Genomic DNA, 20,265 nt, shown 5'->3' on the forward strand with positions numbered 1-20,265 from the left:
TTCTGCTCACACAGTCTGAATTTCATTCTGCCTCTGAGACACTCATTTTCTGTCCCTTTCTTTGTCTCTAACTCTTGTTCTATGCTCCCTTCCTGGGAAAGAGGGGTTGTTTCCACGGCACTGCTTTCCCCAACCCCTGCAGCCCTCAATCATCCATTCATTAACTCTTAAGTCAACACACAACCCCTGTGTCTGCGTGCATGTGTGTGTGTATGTGCATGCACATGCGCCTGCAGTCCTCAGATGAATGAGTGTGAAAGCTCTTTCGCAACCTTTGGACTGGTTTTGTAGCTCTGTTTCCCCAAAGCAGTCACACATAGGAAAACATACCTACACAGGCTCTTGCAGAAAGACCAAATGCTGCAATTAAACTTCTAAAAGATGCAGTCTGATGCCAAGACACATGCATACCCTGCAGACACACACACACACACACACACACACACACACACACACACACACACACACACACACACACACACACACACACACACACACACACACACACACACTATGTGTACTGCAGAACGTGCATGGGGTGCTGTCAATCAAGCCTGCTGGAGAAAAAGAGGAGCTTTTTCCTCCAGAATGTTGTGCAACTGCTTGTGGAAGCTGCAAAAAAAGAAAAAAAAAGTGAGAAGGAAAAGCAAACGTGAGGCCCAAAAGAAGAAGTAGCAGATGGAAAATTGAGCAACAGGAGACTCAGGAGGAAGGAAAAAGGTAACAAAGAGAGGAAGAACCAACAAGGATGGAGGGAACGCAGGAGAGAAAAAGATGCAGCTGAGAGACTGTTTGTGGATAAAATGGGAGGCAAACTGTACTTTTCTGTTAAGGTTCTCACATTTGCATGTGGCAGCAGTGGTTTTCTAATAAACAAGTTAAAATAAATGCGACCAGTCCTCAGTGTCTCTGCCAGTGATTGTATTCCTGCGGCTACACTGTTTACATATGCTATGCCTCAAAGCTCCGATCTGCTCGCCAGTTCACATCTCATTGTCAGGCCAACTATGCTCAGCTGTAACTTTCATTTGAACTAAACAATCCAGCAAAAATCAGCTGCAGCAAGACATCACTCAGTTCACCAAACAGATCTGTCACTGGCACTTTTCATTAAAAGAAAAAAAAAAAAAACATCTAAATTTTTCAGCAACACCACAAATTGTAATCTTGGGAGACTTTCTAAACAAGTGGGAATTCAGAGAACCAGCTGGGTTTTTTTTTTTTTTTTAATGAAACTTGGATAACTTCCCGGTATTCCTTTCTTAAAGATCTCTGCTTGCCTTGCAGCAGCGTGAAGTCAACCCTCAGTGTTCATAGTCAGTCTTACTACTAAAGCTCAATTTCTGGCAATGCACCTGAAAACTTGCATTTGCCTGATGTAGCGCATGGATGCATCATTAACTCACTCACATGCTTTCAGTGGCTCTAAAAAACACATGTTGCAGGAATGCCATCTGGTGGACACAAATGGTACTACGCAGGGTACCATTTGTGCCATTGAAGCATTAGAATCATATCTAAGAAGTTTCTTTGTCCCTTAATAATAATAAATTAATAATAAAATAAACAAAAACGACCCACCTGTCGCATTAATGCCAGCAAAACTCACCTGTGAATGAATATAGTCCTCTTTAATTTTCAAAGTTAATGGTTCTCGGGGGCTTTAGAAGAAGAAGCAAAAATAAATGATGTGGCCATGTTTGCTTCAGAAGCTTCAAATTACTGCATATTTTTCAGAACAAACTCAATTCTTTTACTAATTTGGGGGTCTTTAGGTCACAAATTAAACCTTTGTGGTACTTATGAAAGAGCGGCTATTGTTTTTATTTGGTTTTTTTTTTGCGTCCTACACGCCAAAAAGGAGCGCTGTGGCTTTATTGACACTACTTTACAGTCCTTACAGTTATTGTCCACTAGTAGGCAGTGTGTTTCCCGTATATTCAGGTGTAGTACCCTGTAAAACCTAGTTTAAGTTACTAAGCCAGTGTATCATATTTACCACTGGGTTAAAAACATTTAGATCCATTTAGCAGAAACCTTTTTTATTTTCTTAAAATGGTTATTGTTTTGTTTAACGTGCATTTGCTTTTATTATTTTTATTTGTGAAAACTGACTTTCTTAACAGTGTGTTAATGCTGAGACCTGCCCTCCACGACATTAAAAAAAAAATAAAAAATCTCGCAGTTTCGGATGCTGCGCTTTCCCCGCCCACTATATTTAATAGTATAATAATGAGAGCTCCGGATGGGGAGTAGAGGGGTGGCTTTGAGACATTTGACTCTATTTGGAGTTGTCTGGATTACAGAGGGGATTTGTTCTGGCTCATTTCTGCTCGTACTCGCACCTCAGCTCACTGACGGGTTGTGTCCTCTCAGAGAGCCCTCAGCAGGATGAGCGCTGTCCAGACGCAGAGGATGTTATGCCTGTGGGTTTTGGTCTTTGCGGGAATAACAGCAGTTTGCGGTGAGTTTAGCTGTTTCTTTCTCGTAGCATGGAAAAACAAGGGTTGCACCTCTTTAAGGAACTCTGCTTTAGACTTTAAAAAGTGATCATCTCCCAAAAAAAGCGATATTTGCCAGAAATGATTGCTACTGTTGTAGTCTGCCAAACGTGCCTCTCGTGAATGAAATCAAGTCATTTTGAGCCAGAAGGAACATTCACAAAATAGAAGCTGCAGTCAGTTTTTGGCAGATTCTTTATTTATTCAGGTAAAAAGTCTCACTGAGATAAAAAAAAAAAAAAATGTCCACCTGGGCAACACAGAAATTGTAAAACATATAACAGTTTTATTAAAATATTTTAAGTGGCACAAAGGACTGGATTGAATATAAGGAATAACAGAGTAGCTGCATTAATGCAGACTCATAAGGATACTTGCTCAGTAGGTCATTTCTTTGTTTTCTCGCATTTGGGGAATGGTTAAGAATGCAGAACAGTTTGGATCTTTTGAAATTGATTTTTTTTTATGTACAGAGTAGATTTTTAGAGTCGTTTCATTAATATGTATACAGTAGTGGAAAACTATAGAAATGTTGTATATTCAAGCTACGCAAGAAAAAAAAGTGTTTGTCACTTGTGACTGATAATTTACGTTATCAGACTGTCATCTTAAACAGCAATTTGCTGTTGTAGCTGCAGTTGAGTTGAAGGTGGTTCCAACTACAAATAGCGCACATTCAAATGGTTTGGTGAACCCCCTCTAAGGAGTCAGATGCCTTCCGAAGCTTCACAAGCTCATTCTGGTGGTTTAAAGGTGATTAACTGGACAGGCAGGGCAATCGCCCTACTACAACTCACAGAGGTGTGAAACATGACAGGGGATCCCAGCAGAAACTGTAACAGCTGTGAATTGTATTACTTTTCAGTTTGAAGAGTCATTAATGCTGCCAGATACATGAGGTAATAAAGCAGAAAAAGCTTCGAAACAGCACTTAGGTGCAATACTTTTGTTTCATCACTGCATAACACATGACCATGTCTGAGACTGGTTTCATTTGGCTGTGAATTACATGTTTAAGGTTACAGGTTTTGTGTGATTAACACATTCGCTTTGGGTTTCATCTTTCTGATGAAAAATGAACCAAAATTCTGGTAAATTTAAATTCATGTCCAGGCACAGCAGATGATCCCTATATTTCTCTCAGTGAAAGCAACCATTATCAATTAATAATTGCTCTTGGTTGTTTCTTCTCTTGGTTCCAGGTTCAAATGTCTGCACCTCCAGAGGAGCCAGCACATGCAAGCAATGTCTGGATGTGCACCCCAGCTGTGCGTGGTGCTCGCAAGAGGTGGGGTCCTTTTCCATTTCGCTTCATTTACACACTGAGCTTTCTGCCAGCCAGGCTGGTACAGCTCTTTTCATCAGCCAGCTATAATCTGGTTTGGAAGAACACTCTTAACGTTCTTAGTGGTTGAGCCACTTCTACTCTTTGACTCCATTCACATTCTGAAATATTTGGGTTTGGATTTGTGAACTAGCACGTGTCACTTTAAGAGTTAGAAGAACAGCAAATGAAGGGTTTCAGCTGCTTCACTGACTCTGAGTGGGATGCTTATGTGAGACTCAGTGACTGACATCCTATTAGTGCATGAGGATATAGTCATATTTTCTGGGTGCAGTAATTAAATACAGTCAATTTAAGTGTGGGAGTCAACATACTCAGCCTTTCAGTGAAATACAAACTTTTTCAGGATGACTTCAGCCTGAGTACTCAGAGAAACTGGTTGAACTGCTTTAGGGTACAAAGTTTATTGGAGTATTAAAAGGAAACATAAGATTAGGCAATTTTTAGACTCTCTGTGCTCCCCCATTACAATTTAGCCTTTAAATCAGTCAAATATGTGCTCCTTTCTTTATTTGTATTACAGGTGGAAATAAAATTCCATTCAGATCACTGGAGTCTGCTTTTTTTCTATAAAATGTCCTGCCTCTTTTTTCAGGACTTTGGTCAAGGAGTTGCCAGCCTGTCCCGTTGTGATTTGAAAAGTAACCTGGTAGCAGCGGGCTGTGCTCCATCAGCTCTGGAGTCTCCGACCAGCAAACTGCAGGTGATTGAGGACCGGCCCCTCAGTAACAAGGCAGCAGGGGCAACACAAGACGTTACCCAGATAAAGCCGCAGAAAATACACATCACCCTCAGGCCAGGTGAGCACATACAAATAAGGTAATTTTTTTTGTTTGTTTGTATTACTGCTTAAATATTAAATATTCCTTCATCTCATTTTCCAGATGATGCTAAGCGCTTCACAGTGAAGGTGCGCCAGGTAGAGGACTACCCTGTAGATCTCTACTACCTCATGGATCTCTCCTACTCCATGAATGATGACCTCACCCGGCTGAGGACGCTCGGCAAAGGCCTGGCCGAGGCCATGAACCGCACCACCAGCAACCTGCGCATGGGATTTGGAGCTTTCGTGGACAAGCCGCTCTCACCTTACATGTACATCTCACCCAAAGAGGCTGTAAAGAACCCCTGCTACAGGTAAAAGGAAAGAAATCAAGATGCTTGATAGGTAACCTCCAGTGTTGATTTCAGCGGTTTCAGTGTTTACGTCTGCGTGTGTTAAGTAGCTGCATCACGCAGATGATGTCATGCAAAGACGCATTTAAACACAGCGTTGCTCGGTAATAACGCAGGCAGTCTCAGAGTCTCAGCACTTGTTAAAGGCTCACAGTGGCTCCCAAGTGCTTGGTCAGCTGCTGTGAATCAGCCACAGGTAATCTACTCAGGGAGGAAGAGCATCGCGATGCAAACTGCTGGAACTGCACCCAGAGGCTCCTCTCGTGTTGATTTGGCGGTTTAATGTCTCTGGGGTCGTTTGCTTTCCGGCTCACATAAAGTGAGACCCAGACTGCAGGAATGTTTTGATAAGCGATAAGAAAAGTGAAGAATTTGTTGTAGTCTCCAAGACAAAGAGAGAGAGGGGTCCATTCACAGTAAAGAAGAGTATTTTATATGAATTATGAACACAGGAGAGAACATTTACCTTTAAGGAGCTTTAAATTGAAATTTTTTTAAGAGGATTTTTTTTTATTTTTTTTTACCCTTGCCAGGTTATTGATGGCTGTTTTCTGGTTGTTGGTCACTATGTCCACCACTTTATTTTAGAGTAAAAAACAGACAGTCATGGCCGCTGTAAACTTTACCAACAGTGCTCAGACCTTTCCACTCACATCTCTAGGCTTTCAGATTAGCATTAGCATCGGCAAACAAGTGAAAGATCTCTGGTTCAATACCAAGAAGAGACTCAGATCCCTTTGGGGTTGTGTCAGGAAGGGAGTCCAATACAAAAAATTTGGTCAATTGGAATTATTTATGTATATATTACTTAACATTAAAATACCAGCAATGTCAAAATTTAAAATGAAGTTAATCTTATATGTAAGTAGCCAGTTTGTAAGGGATAACTCATCAAGAAGATGTTTATGGGGAAGCTGCATTTTGCATTCAAGTTATAGTTGTTCTAATTAAATGACATCCAAATGTGTTTACTTAACATCTTGCTTATTATATTGTATATGAGATGCTATCAGTTATTGAAGTTGACACCAGTTTGATTATCTGTTAAATTAGACATTTAATTTCTGTTTACTTGACAGCATCAATACCACCTGTCTGCCCCAGTTTGGCTACAAACATGTCCTGTCTCTGACGGAGGAAGTGGGCCGCTTCACAGAGGAGGTGAAGAAGCAGATGGTGTCCAGAAACCGAGATGCCCCGGAGGGAGGCTTTGATGCCATCATCCAGGCTGCTGTGTGCAAGGTGGAGAGCCAGGCAGCACGTTTCCCCATCTCACACACATAACTTAGATTTGGTGTTGCATTCTTTTACTCTTCCGTCATACACACGTAAGCGCAGAAATATTTAAAGATTTGATGGTAACATTAAGTTAATCAGAAGGAGCTTTGAGGCATTCGTTAAGTGCCCACTAAAGTGGAACTAAAAAAAAAGATTTCTCACTGAAAAATAAACCTTTTTTTCCCTACTTTCCTCCTTTTCTCTGTTACCTGGTTTAACGGGAACCAGGAGCAGATCGGCTGGCGTCCAGGTGCTTCCCACCTTCTGATCTTCACTTCAGACGCAAAGACTCACGTGGCTCTGGATGGTCGTCTGGCTGGAATCGTGGAGCCCAATGATGGAAAGTGCCATCTGAACTCTGATAATATTTACAGCAAGTCCACAACCATGGTTAGTGCATATTAAAGCTGCATGTTCATTATGCACACACAGTATGAAAGGGGAACAGAGAAGGACTGCAGGCCTGCAGAAACCAGAGAAACAGTATGCGCTGAACCTCACTGTCCGTTTGTCACCACAGGATTACCCCTCTCTTGCTCTGATCACGGAGAAGATGTCAGAGAACAACATCAACCTCATATTTGCAGTCACCAACCCCGTGGTTACCCTTTACCAGGTAAGGAGCTCTGCAGTGCACACTGACTTCTGACTGTGACAACATATGAAATGCACATAAAACAGACAAAAAATGAAAAGGCTAACTGAAAACAAATCCCAGTCCACATTTATCTTTAACCATAAAACAGTATTTTCAGTAATGTCCACTAAACCACGCGGGTTTTAAAAAAGAGAGAGATTCTTGGATGCTACATTGGAAATCACTTTTCGCACACTGTTCAGACACTGAAGGAGACAAAGTCAGTTTTTCCTAAACTGGAAACACTGTTACAACTAACTGTTGCCAAATAGTGTTTAATACACAGTTTCATCTACTGGATGGATGGAAACTGTTGTATGTCAAGTCAAGTAGCTTTTATGAATGCAGCACATTTAAAAACAATGGGAGCACTTCCCAGTCAAGTCAGAGGGATTAGCAGTAAATTACAGGTGAAGACCTGGAATAAGTCATACAGGTTAAAAACAGAACTGAGAGGAAACACAAAAACAGAAAACAATAACTGCAACAAACTGATGAATGACAGAAAGATGTGACTGCAAAGTATTTTGGGTACCCATGAGTTTGATGTAACTCCCAACCATAAAGATGTTGTGTAGCTCTCTAAAACAGTTGTGAGAAGCCAGCAGACAGTGTGACATCTCTCAGTGGTCTCTAAATAACCACAATCATTTTTCTTTTTGTACTCAGAAAACAACTGAAAAACATGCAAATATTTTATCACAAAAATGATAAATTACTGTATAATATAACAGCAGATTGTTAAAACCTCTGAAACTAATTAACAAATTAGAATTAGTATTATTAGGATTATTATTATTTTTATTTAGAGGGTATTTGATGGGTGCATTGTGCGTATATTATACAACTGATGAGATGCAGATGGCATTAGCAGCTATTGATGAATGATTAATAGACTCGCTGACTGTCCAGGATGAGAACAGTCTTTGTGTATTGTAGAACTACAGTGAGCTGATTCCTGGCACCACAGTAGGAACCCTGTCCAATGACTCGGGAAATGTTATTCAGCTCATACTGAAGGCATACAAAGTAAGTGGCACACACACACACACACACACACACGCACACACACGCACACACACACACTCACACATCTCTGGCTAGACAGTGTTTGAGGGGATGACATGTGTTTGTTGACACACACCCACAGCATGTGAGTCATACGTAGAGTCGAGCCAGTGTTTTAGTAGAAATTCCCCAGCGGCTGAAGTGTGAAGCTGACCAAATGTAGGAGGTTCTTGGCTGTGTTTCATTATTTATGTTAAAATTTGAGTTTATTATGCAGGCAGCAGGTGAATGAGCTGAAAAGTGATTCTGGCTCTCTGTGGTGTGTGCGCACAGGTGCAATATACACTCAAATAAAATGTAGAGCCCTACATGTAATTAGAGAAGGCAGATGTCATGTATAATTTATTAGGAGTTACTTGTTTGACCCTTATTTTATTGATTTTACATTTCAAGAAGAGAGGAAATTACCCAGTTTTAAAACTGTCTTCTACGTGTGCATGTTTGCCTTTTCTGCTGTTTTTCTGTTGCTGTCAGAAAATTCGTTCCAAGGTGGAACTGGAGCTTCAGGGCGTGCCAGAGGAACTGTCTCTTTCCTTCAACGCCACCTGCCTGAACGGAGAGGTCATCCCTGGCCTCAAATCCTGCTCCGGGCTCAAAATAGGAGATACGGTTAGTTCTTCTAGACTTTGCGGTGGAGCTACAAGGCTGGCTTTTGTTCACTGCCAGAGCTGGGTGCTTGAATTAAGAACTCCCTCCCTCTCTCATTAGTATTATACAGATCCATGAGTAGAAAAAAACTGTTTGAAACTAAGCATTCTGAAGCCTGGGTTTTTGGCTCACAGGGATTACTTGTGCATACAATGGCCAGATGCAGAGCCGAGTGGTGGTCAGGAGTGGCTGTGACTACCACAGACTAAGAAGATAATAAAAAAAAAAATCATCTGGTCCTTGCCATTATCTAAAATTAGGTAAATACAGCCTTAAATGAACAATAACACGACTTATTACACTGTGTCATTATTTACTGAACAAAAGACGAAGCCACAATGCAGAAGCAGTGTGTGAAAAACTAAGTACACCCACATGATTCAATAGATTGTAGAACCTTCACGACCATTACCACCTTGTTCATTGAGGGTTGAAAGCATTCATTTATGCACAGCTCTCTTAAAGTGCCAGCACAGCCTTTCAGTCAGGTTGAGGTCTATACTTGGGGCTATTGCAACACTTTGGTTCTTTTCTTTGTCAGTTTCTTTGTCTGTTGTAGATTTGCTGCTGTGCATGTGATCATTGTTCTGCTGCATGACCCAATTTTGACCAAGCTTTAGCTGTCAGACAGATGGCCTCATCTTTGACTCTAGAATACTTTAGTATACAGCGGAGTTCATGGACTCAGTGACTGAAAGGTGCCCAGGTCCTGTGGCTGCAAAACAAGCTCAAATCATCACCCCTCCACCACTGTCCTCTACAGTTGGTGTGAGGTGTTTGTGCACTCCTGGGAAGATTATCAACTATCGTGACTGTTTTCTACTTGTAAATAATCTTTCTCACCGCACAATCATGGACTGTATAATTTTTGGAAATGGCCTGCGTGATTGCACATGCTGATGATATGCTGTGTTTAATCAAATGCATTTGATTATCAGCACCTGGCTGCTACTGACCCTCTTAATTCCTATGGAAGCAGTAAGGGTGCACTTAGTTTTTCATTCACTGCTTTAGTTTTTGTTAAATTATTAACAGTACAGTGTAATATGCCATGTGTTGCTGTTCATCTCAGGTTGTTCTTAAATAATTTAAGACCTGCTGAGGACCAGATGAATTTTTTTTAATGATATCCTGATATGTAAAATCTTAGAATTGAAAGAGGGTGAACTTTCTTTTTCACACGACTGTAAACTCAAATAATCTTATGAGCTTTTTCAACAATTTTAAAAGAATAGCCATACCTGATTGTTTTTAATCAGTGAAAGGTTACATAGAAAGCTTATTATGCATTAGGCCTCACGGTACCCCTTCTGCACTGCAGTCACGACTATAGAAGCAAAGTGTAAGAATCAAAAAAAAGAGAGAGAAAAAAGCGGTATTTGGCCCACAGAAATTTGTAGTACAGGGAAAAAAGTTTCTGAGCCACTTTAAAGTATTTTTTCCATAAAGAAGAAGAATGTGGTTTATGATTAATAAGGTGGATTCTGTTCAAAAAATAGAAGAGGCAGTAGTCTGACTGTGATACAGTTTTATCAGCTGATGTTAATCATAATCTTTGTCACATCCAGTTCTTGGTACATGCTCCTGTTTTTACTTATTTTTTCAGATGAGGATGCTTGTTTGCATACAGGCCACATTCAGGAAATCACCTTTCCTGAGATGAATCAGCTTATTCTCAGTGTAGTTTTTTTTTTTTGTTACAAGGAGTTTCTAGAAATTTAATAGTAAATTCATTATTATTTTAGTGATTTCAGTGGTAAGTAAATTTATAACAAATTATATTTTTAAAAAATCTAATTGTAGTCCAAACGTAACCTCTCTCTGCTTTGGAAATAAGACATTGCTGTCTATAATCACATCTTGAATACAAAAATAACACATCGGTTCCATATGTTTTTTTGGTATCTTTCCATTTCCCTTATTGCTGCTGTCTGAGTTGGATTTTCCCTTTTTCTCTTGGCGTCAAAAAGTAAATGATGGAAGAAGGGGATGAGCAGAGTCTCTAACTTTATTTTTTTTATTTTTCATGTTTACTTGTCTTAAGATCCTTTTTTTGTCCCCTGCCATTTGAATTAATTATCACTTTAAACAGTTCTCTTTGTTACTTTTTGCATTTTTCTTCATCTAAACATCTTTGGCTATTTTTCTTTCTTTCCTCACTCCAGGTGACATTTTCTGGCCTCCACCACATTTCTTTCTCTGTGCCTCAGCTCCTATTATTATTTCCATATATGGCCTTTTCTCCAGATGTAGTAACTGCCCGCATTTACCAGATCTGGCATGCAGCACTGAATGAACAATTACTTTGACTAAATACATTTGGAGGCATTCCCTGTGTTACATCTGCTTTGTGCTGTTTCCTCTGACAGTGATTAGATAATGCTGAGTCTGGATGCCATAAAAATACAAGTAAAAAGGTACTTTTTTTTTACACTTCTGTACTCTTTGGCAGGTCTCTTTCAGTGTGGAGGCTCGTGCTCGTGGTTGCCCACCCAAAAAGAAGAAAACCTTTATCATCAAACCTGTGGGCTTCAAGGACTCCCTCTCCATCACTGTCACCTTTGAGTGTGACTGCAAGTGCCAGGCCAAAGCACAGCCTAATAGCCCCAAATGTAGTAATGGAAATGGCACCTTTGAGTGCGGCATATGCCTGTGCCACCCAGGTCGCTTAGGGCCCCACTGTGAGTGCGCTGAAGGCGATTATAACCCCACGGCGCAGGACCACTGCAGTGGACCTGCAGGGCCTGGAGGACCTCAGTCTTCTATCTGCAGCGGCCGTGGGGACTGCGTGTGTGGCCAGTGTGTGTGCCACAGCAGTGACTTTGGGAAAGTCTGGGGAAAGCTGTGCGAGTGTGATGACTTCAACTGCCTGCGCTACAAGGGAGAGCTCTGCTCAGGTAAGGCCTCATGAGTTACAGAAAGAAAGACATTCATTTACTTTGGCTTAGGGTTTTTTTGTTTTTTTTAAATGAATAGGTACTCAGTGATATGGTTAATGGTTAACAGGTTAGTCAACTGACAAAAATTACTATGTCAGTCTAAAATAGTCTGATATTCAAAAAAAAAAAATTCAAATTCAAGGTGTAGATACCACAAACATCACAATTTTGTGGTCATATGTGTTTGACTTCATTATTATTAGCCATTGATTACTAAAAGCAATACTGCAACTTTTTAGTAAGTTATGGTATTTCCTGACATTTACCCATGTCTCTCAGTTAAACATGTAACTGCTGCTGGCAAGTTCAACTTAGTAATGCAGTAAGGCTTAAAATGGGCTGACCTCTGTTCAAAGATTAGCTTATGTGTATGTGCTTAAGTGTAAAAATGGTACACTGTGGTTCAGTGGGGGCAGCAACTAGTGGGGGAGAGACTTCTTTGTGTTTTTTTGTTTTGTTTTGTTTTTTGGGGGTTTTTTTTTGGCTGGGCACAGTGACTGTGAAGTTACTTGCAAACAGCTGAGATAAACCCAGCCAAGAGATAGTCCTATCCATAAAAGCTGGAGTAGGTTAAAATGACCCGCTGACTTCTATCTTGAATTTTCTGTATGGTTGTGGTAGTTTCAGAGAATGTTTGCGCCTCTGTAGCTGAGGTCATCTGTCTTTTTCACCAAACTGACTTGCCACCCACCTCATCTGGGAAGAATTATATACAATAAAAACTGGCCCCTCTGCCCAGGATATGGGCTACATTCACAATAAACATCTGGTTCAGTGTATGCGCACTGTGTGTGAGTGTGAGCTCAGGTTGTGTGTTTTTGTCATCCAAAACTTTTGTACCACAGAATTTGAAGGGATTCATGCACACACACACACACACACACACACACACACACACACACACACACACACACACACACACACACACACACACACACACACATGCACGTGCACACACATATTCTAAGTGCACAATATCGTTTCAGTTGGTTTTTGTCTTTTTTGAAAGTCTACTTGTTATTTTTATTCCTATTAAAATGTTTTTCACACCTTTAATTTGGAGTTTTAGTAAACTATAATAACCTTGGTTCTTCACTCTTAACATGAAGCTTGATAAAATCTCTCCTAAATATGGGACAATGTCAGACTGGAGGTGCAAAGAGAGAGAACAAGTAGAAAAAGGTTAAAAATCTGGATCATGGAGTCAGAATCTACACACATTTATCAAAAGTGCTCAGCATAGAACCTGTTCCTCTTTGCTATGGCGTGTAAGACTTGACAGTTTTTGAGATTGACCTGGGGAAATGTTTTTAATTGAGGTCTGCTAATTGCATAAAGCAAAACTTTGGCACCAACTGCTTTCTGCCTTAGTATTCATTGCATCTTAAGAGCTCATATATCACTAAATCCTCCACCCCCCATCTCCACTGGTCTCACAAGGAAATGTTTTCCTGTACACCCCAAAGCCCATAGAGTAACATGAAAATACCTTTCTGCTTACTCATTGGCTGGTGTGGTGTAATGATTCTAAAAATAAACCCATGTTTGGCCAAGTGGGAGAGTACTGGAAATGTTCAGATTATGTGTGTGCAGAACATAGTCTTCTGTTGTCTTGAAATATCTTGTTCAGTGTATGGACCATTATTTTTTCCTCCACAGAATGGTCAAATTAAAAGCTAAAAATCCTGTGGCCATGTGATAATGACAGCTTATCCGTGTATCATCCTTTATCCAGTCAGGCTGTGCCAAGCAGCTTCCTGTGTCATTGTTTATCTGGACAGTTTTTTGCCGCAGTGTTTTTGCCCTGTCACTCTTACTGGCACGTACGCACACTTATACAGAGTTGGATGGAATAACAACGATGTGTACAAATTTGTTCACATATGCACTTCATCATGCAGCCAAAAATAAAAGCACTGCCGACACCGCAGGCACACAATGAAATAGGTTTTTAACCTCTAGCAGTTTAATACACATTACTTAACACTTCTGCATTCCAGTGTTTCCAGTCAAAAGTCATGAACTCACAGCAATACTTAATGTCTGGGCAACAAATAATACATCTTTGAACTTTGAACTTGAAAAACTTTGAACTTGAATAAAATTTGTTTCAATTAAAATGTCTTTATTCTTGTGGTTATATTTTTCAACCTATAACCACTTAGCAATCAGTGGCCAGTCATTGCAAACTCATGTTGACAACCTAAACAAATGCATTTATTTTAAATTCTTGAGTTTACAAAGATACCTTGTGCCCAGCAGACTAGAAAATGATGTGTAATTCTTTTTTTTTTTTTTGGAATGATAAAGTCATCAAAATAACAAATTGATGTGTAAGCTTTGGTTATAGCTTGAAAACAGAATTAATACGTTTGTGTAAGACCTCTTATTAAAATAACAAGCATATTTTGATGCTAAAAAAATTCATGCTGAATGATTTAAGTTACAACCATCCCTGCTGCTAAAACACTCCCTATTCCCAGACTCCCACCACACCCTCTTTTTCACATAAAACTTATTTTGTCACATTGTCCTCCTCTTGTTTATTATTTATTCTCAGGGCATGGCGTCTGTAACTGTGGCTTCTGCCAGTGCGCGCCAGACTGGCAGGGTGAGAACTGTAACTGCTCCAGACGTACAGACACATGCATGTCCAGCCTGGGTCTCCTGTGCAGTGGGAGGGGACAGTGTGTGTGCGGAGCCTGCGAGTGTACACAGCCAGGTGCCTACGGAGCCACATGTGACAAGTGCCCCACCTGCCCCGACGCCTGTACCATGAAGAAGTGAGTCTGCAGACAACCAGGTTGTATGCAGAGAAGTTAAATTTGGCTTCTTGAAATAAACTGATGGCCCGGTTGATACTTTTCATCCTGATAGGGAGTGTGTGGAGTGTAAGCACTTCAAGAGGGGCAAACTGATTGAAGATAAAACCTGCTCTCGAATCTGCAAGGATGAGATCATTCTTGTGGATGAATTAGGTGAGATGTTGGTGGTAATGTTTACATGACTTGTATGTTGGCACTACTGGCATTACTAATGATTAATAATGCTACTTTAATATAGATATTTACTAATGCTTATAGATTATATAGATCCCTGAGAAGACATTAATCAGAATGCGGTTTCGGTTCCTACACTGGGAACAATATAGATATAATAGTTTGTAAAGTCATTGTGTTTGTCATTATAAATAATAAGGGTGATAAGTTTCTCACTCAGCCAGTACCATCAACGCTGTTTGTCTCTCTCTAAACGCACAAGGTGGAAGAGTCCACTAAAGGGGTCATTCAGTCTAACTTTTGCTAAACGGTGACAGATTTGGCAACTCATGGTGTTTAATAATTATAAAAGCTAAAATATAATCAAATTAGAGAACTTTAGCCACTGTAAAGTACAGTACTGACCTGTAGCAGTAACATTTGTGGAATTTAAAGTGAGCTTCACAAAATGTGTTTCATGGAATTCACGGCAATCTTTAGTGGTATAACAAAACTTTATATATGTGATAAGCAGGGAAACAATATCTAATTGAAGAACCATTTCCTCTGCATTTTTCACACAGAGCTCCATGACACAAATGCTGTGAACTGCACTTACAAAGATGAGAATGACTGTGTGGCTCGTTTTCAGTACTATGAAGATGCCAGTGGCAAATCCATCCTCTATGTTGTCAAAGAGCCAGGTAAGAGATCTTTGTCCTACACAGATACCTGACGCATGAGTGTTAATTAGAGATACAAAGTTTGCAATTTTCTTGGCCGGTTCTGTTTTCTGTTTTGTTTTTATAAGTGTGACCAGCTGATGCCAATTTTTGCTGATTTTGCTTTTTTTTTTTTTTTTTCTAAGAACTTTAACTGACAGTAAATTAACAAAAATCAACTTTTCTTCAGTGCAAAATTTTATTTCCATAATAAAAGAAATGGATAAGCTTTACACTTCCACCCAAACTGAGGTAAGTTACATGATCTTCTCTCACTGAACCAACTGAAAATAAACCATCTGCTACTGGAAAGAGGTACAAATAATTACATTTTCCTCATCTGCTTTGGCGCTTTGCTCATATTGAGTCTGCTGACTTGTGGCTGGCTCTGAGCTCTGGACAGCTTTAGCTTTAGCCACTTGGCCTTTTTTTAGCTTCTTTAAAACATCCATGTTCAGCTGGGTGAGGGTGATTTAAGGATTAGGTTTTTTTTTCATAGTGATCCCCCCCACAGTTTACTTTGGCCAACTTGTGTCTTCACTCGCAGTGAATCAGTCATACGTGAGATTGACCAGCCAACAACAGGGGCTGTGAACGCTGGAAATTGTCAAATTCCATTCTTTAGCCCATCAATCAGTTCACCGTTATTACTAATTTTTTTCTTTAATAATGTTGAGGCCTGGAAATACAACTCTAAATGTTGCCTTTTTTTGCTGAATTTGCTGACGGACATAATCAATACAAGCACTGAATAGATGAGGATAAAATCATAACCACAAACTTTCACCATCATCTGTGTTTTTTTCATATCTGGCAAACCTTTTTGCTGCTTTTTCTTCACCCAAACACAAGCTGTCACTCCCCCGATGCCTGCTCTCTCACTTGTTAAGTGGCCAAATAGAAAAAGTGTGGGGCAGTAAAATAGCTTTCTGCCCTGAGAGAAAATCTGTACTTGGGTTTACCTTTAATGAATGTGTGTGTTTAATTTAAGCACAACTGGGTATCACAGAAGTACACCACAATTTGCCTTGAACACGGTGCACCCTGCCGTGGCAAAGAGGGCTGTAAATAGCTGCCCAGCTCCTCTGGGAACATGCTGACTATACATATCCTCGAGAGAAGGGCCCTCTCCTGCTCCCCTCTTAAGGATATGGAATAAAATAAGTAAGCAAAAGAACAGCAAAGAAAAATTTAAAAAGGAAACGTGAAGCTGTATCACAAAGGAAAATTAGAAGAGACAAGGCAAAGATAGGAAACACTCAGGCTTCAAAGTTTACTAAGCAATTTTTCAAAGATAACATGAGAAAAAGTTGGGAAATCACATTAATAAATAATGTTTTGAAGCACCGACTGAGAGTGATTTGCATGTAAACTTTGTTGGGATACAGGCATCAAAGGGTCAGCTGAAGAGCAGGAAGTAGAGCAAAGGAAGAATGAGAGAAAAAGGAAGATGAGAGCAGCTTTGATGTTGGCCGTAAAAGTTCACCCCGGTTGCTTTAGTTGCCCAACACTGCTATTTACATGCATGTGTGCACGTAGCCACACATTACACAGATATACCAACATAGTCGACCTGGCGAACATACATTAGAGACACAAATAGACCAGATGGTGAAGGAAATGAAGGATGTGTCTCTTTAAAATGAGAACTCTAAACTCAGGACTGTGTGGGAGTGGTTTAATAAGCTTTGATTACCTCATAAGCATCATCATATCTTGGCTTAGATGTCTCACTTCATCAGCTTTTTTAACTGAGTCATGTCCACTTAAAATGATTAAGAAGACTGTAGAAAAAAAAAACTAACATGTAGAGGATTATCATGTACTACAACTGATGTTGTGCAAACTTTTTTGCAGCAAGATTGTATTTTGGAAAGCATCCTCTGAGGCCAAAACACGAGTGAACTAACGACAGTGTTAAGGTGACGTTTCCTCACCTCGCAAGTTACTCTTTAAATTTAGCAGTGCTCAGCCTGTTACATCCCTCTGGTCGACTGTGAATCATATTTGCTGGAATGATTTAAAAGAAGTTGTGTGGAACAGCTAATGATGGAACAAAATGAACAAGGCGAGCAAACGTGCTGTTCCACTTTGGCAGTGGAGTGGTTCCTGTCCATGATTCTTTGAAAGAGAATAGTGTCAGTTGTCATGTGTATGGCCATCATTAAATTGTGCAAGTTAGAGCACTGTAGAGTTTTGCCAGACCACAGTGAGGGACGAGAGAATTGTGGCCTTGCTGTTAGAGGTTACTGTTTTCCACTTCAGCCCATCTCCCACTCTTCTCTCTGGTATTTAATTGCCTGTTCAGCACAGCTATGCTGCCCTTGTTGTCATGGCATTTAGAAAACATCTGTCAGTCATACTAAAAGCAATGAAACCATCAAGTTTAAAGCTGTATGTCTTCCTTTACAACAGGTATTATTTCAGTGGCATACTCCTGACTCTGACAACTCGTGTCATTTAGCAGAAGACCGCGTTGCTGCAATAGTAATATCAATGAGGGAGAAAGGGAGGAAACAGAGTAATGAAATCACACTTCCTCTGGCCTGGTCTCTGGCTTATCTTCTCATGTGTCCCCACTCTACTCATTCCTTTTTCACTTCCTTCTTCCATTTAGACTGCCCCAAGGGTCCAGACATTTTGGTGGTGCTTCTGTCAGTGGCTGGAGCCATCTTATTCCTGGGCTTGGCTGCTCTGCTTATCTGGAAGCTGCTGGTTACCATCCACGACAGGCGAGAGTTTGCCAAATTTGAGGAAGAACGCGCTCGTGCCAAGTGGGAAACAGTGAGTGAATGCAGCTCTAAAATACTGATTTTGGTATTTATTTAACATTATCATAGAAAGCATTCATATCAACAGTGGTACCTAAAAATCTTCTCTTCATGATCTTTGCCCATACTCAAGTATGCAAAAATGCCTGCACCTTCCTATACACAGATACTCACAAACACACACAAAAGGCCACACACGCAGTGGCTTTCTCCCGTTTTCTGAAGATGTTTTTTATTATTTTTGTGGCGTGCTGTTACTACCAGCAGAACAAAAAGCAGCCAACGGAAGGGCTGGGTTTAAATTAGCCAACGCTAATCAGCCTTTACTGGTAATAAGCCTGTTTGTGGCCTCCAGAACACAGCTAAATCCCACAGGCCTAAAACCACAAGGAATCACAGTAGGTTTAGGTTGCTCACAAGTAACACAAACCACACATTCAAATTAACATGTCTGATGGGTGTCATGCTTAAATAATGAAATGGAATAGCTGTTTTAAATGTGAACTCTTTCTATTGTGTTATTACCATAAAATTCCTGACTTTCTTTGTCTTTATGTATGTTTGACTAACAGGGGCACAATCCTCTTTACAAGGGAGCAACATCGACCTTCACAAACATCACGTACAGAGGAAAAGACTGATGCTACTGAACAGAGATGAAGGATGAAATAATGCACTTCTACAATCCTCTGTGAGAAGGCAGCGAATCATGTGCAGGCCTCTACTGTCACACAATAATTAATAATTATTTGTTTGTAAATATGTAGAAATCATTCTGAGGAGACATTTTATCAGGGATTTGACATGAAACACCCACCTGTAGTACTATTGTACTACAGGTGGGTGTTTTGTTTGACCACGACTTGTTTTGTTGTGCAGTCCATAATAAAGGTTTAGTTCACCCAAACTGGTACCTTGCCACGAAAGGGGAAATTTCCTCAACTTTTTTGCAAGATATGGATGATCTGGGCAAAATGTAGTGATTAGATAATTAAGATCTAAGAGGTTCTATGTACTTCCCAGTGTACCAGGGGTATTCCAGGAGTACCTACAGACATTGCTCCTCTTTAGATAATTTTTGAGTTCTCATTTAAAAAAAAAAAAACTCTTGGCACCAAGACAAATGTTTTACTTATTAAAATAAAACCAAAAGGATCCACATGACATGACACATGGTGAACTTATCCTTTAATTCTCTATAGAACCTGAATTGTTCATAGTGTTGGGATTTCCTGTTTGTGAAACCCAGTGGGACTTCCAACAGATATCATGTGATTTGGAGTAAACTGTTAATATACTGAAATTTTCTTGTGTGAAGACTGTTTACCTAATTTTCTGCAAAGACATGAAATGTAATTTTTAGTCATTTTTTTTTTTTCTAATGCAGTGAATGTTATAACCATGTAACTGGAGACATTAAGGTTAAAGCAAGCCATCCTTTTCCCCTGTCTTTAAGCCAGCTTTCTTCCGATTCGCTGCCCCTTGCAAACAAAAGGTTTGGATGGCAGGTGGTGGGGCTTGTGTGCTCACAGCCAGATCTTTGCACCCAAAGTGATCATATTAGAGTTATTCATTCTCACTGATAATGACTCAAAAGTAGGAAGAAATTGTCTGAAACAGAGCTTTGAAAACAAGTAAAGGTACAACAGTGACAAAGTTCTGCCGTGTTTCTGTTTTTTATGTTAAAAACCTGATGAATAAAACTGAGCACCCCTCCATTAAAAAAATACAACCAACCAACCAAAGAGCTGTTTTGCTACAATATCCATTTTATTTACAGTCTACAGTGACACTGCTACCTTTAATTTGCGTTTTACTATAACATTGCAAGTACATTTTGCTGTCCACATCCATCAGCTTAAAAGGATAATGTTTTAATTTCATTCATTAGAATTATTGTTTTTATTATAAAATGATAACCATCCTCAACTCTCACTTGAGTGTGCAGGGCTTTTTGAATGCAACGTGCTACTTCCACCTCCTGGACTTAAACTGCAGGTTTAACTTGCTTGTCCTTGTGCACAGTTCATCTAGTGCAGTTCATCTATCCAAAACAACACAAGAATATGGAGGAAAAGCATAATAGGTTCCCTTTCACCATAACATGCATTGAGGAAACCCTTTGTCCCAGGTGCAAAGCCTCTGACAAGCCTCCCTGTGAAGCTATTTAGCGCCACCAAGTGGAAAAAGAGGAATCAATCT

At 40.0% G+C, this 20,265-nt stretch overlaps 1 protein-coding gene across 1 annotated transcript; it reads left to right on the top strand.

The window, feature by feature from the left end:
- Nucleotides 1-2,275: 2,275 nt before the first annotated feature.
- itgb3b (integrin beta 3b) lies at nt 2,276-19,796 on the top strand. The gene is made up of 15 exons (XM_030755450.1): nt 2,276-2,464; nt 3,704-3,789; nt 4,442-4,646; nt 4,731-4,983; nt 6,102-6,264; nt 6,529-6,690; nt 6,821-6,916; nt 7,877-7,966; nt 8,480-8,614; nt 11,106-11,550; nt 14,153-14,375; nt 14,470-14,570; nt 15,155-15,274; nt 17,910-18,076; nt 18,636-19,796. The coding sequence occupies exons 1-15, from the start codon at nt 2,392-2,394 to the stop codon at nt 18,702-18,704; spliced, it is 2,388 nt and encodes a 795-aa protein (XP_030611310.1). The 5' UTR covers nt 2,276-2,391; the 3' UTR covers nt 18,705-19,796.
- The last annotated feature ends 469 nt before the right edge of the window (nt 19,797-20,265 follow it).

The sequence above is a fragment of the Archocentrus centrarchus genome, chromosome 19 (genome assembly GCF_007364275.1).
Source record: "Archocentrus centrarchus isolate MPI-CPG fArcCen1 chromosome 19, fArcCen1, whole genome shotgun sequence".
Taxonomy (NCBI): domain Eukaryota; kingdom Metazoa; phylum Chordata; class Actinopteri; order Cichliformes; family Cichlidae; genus Archocentrus; species Archocentrus centrarchus.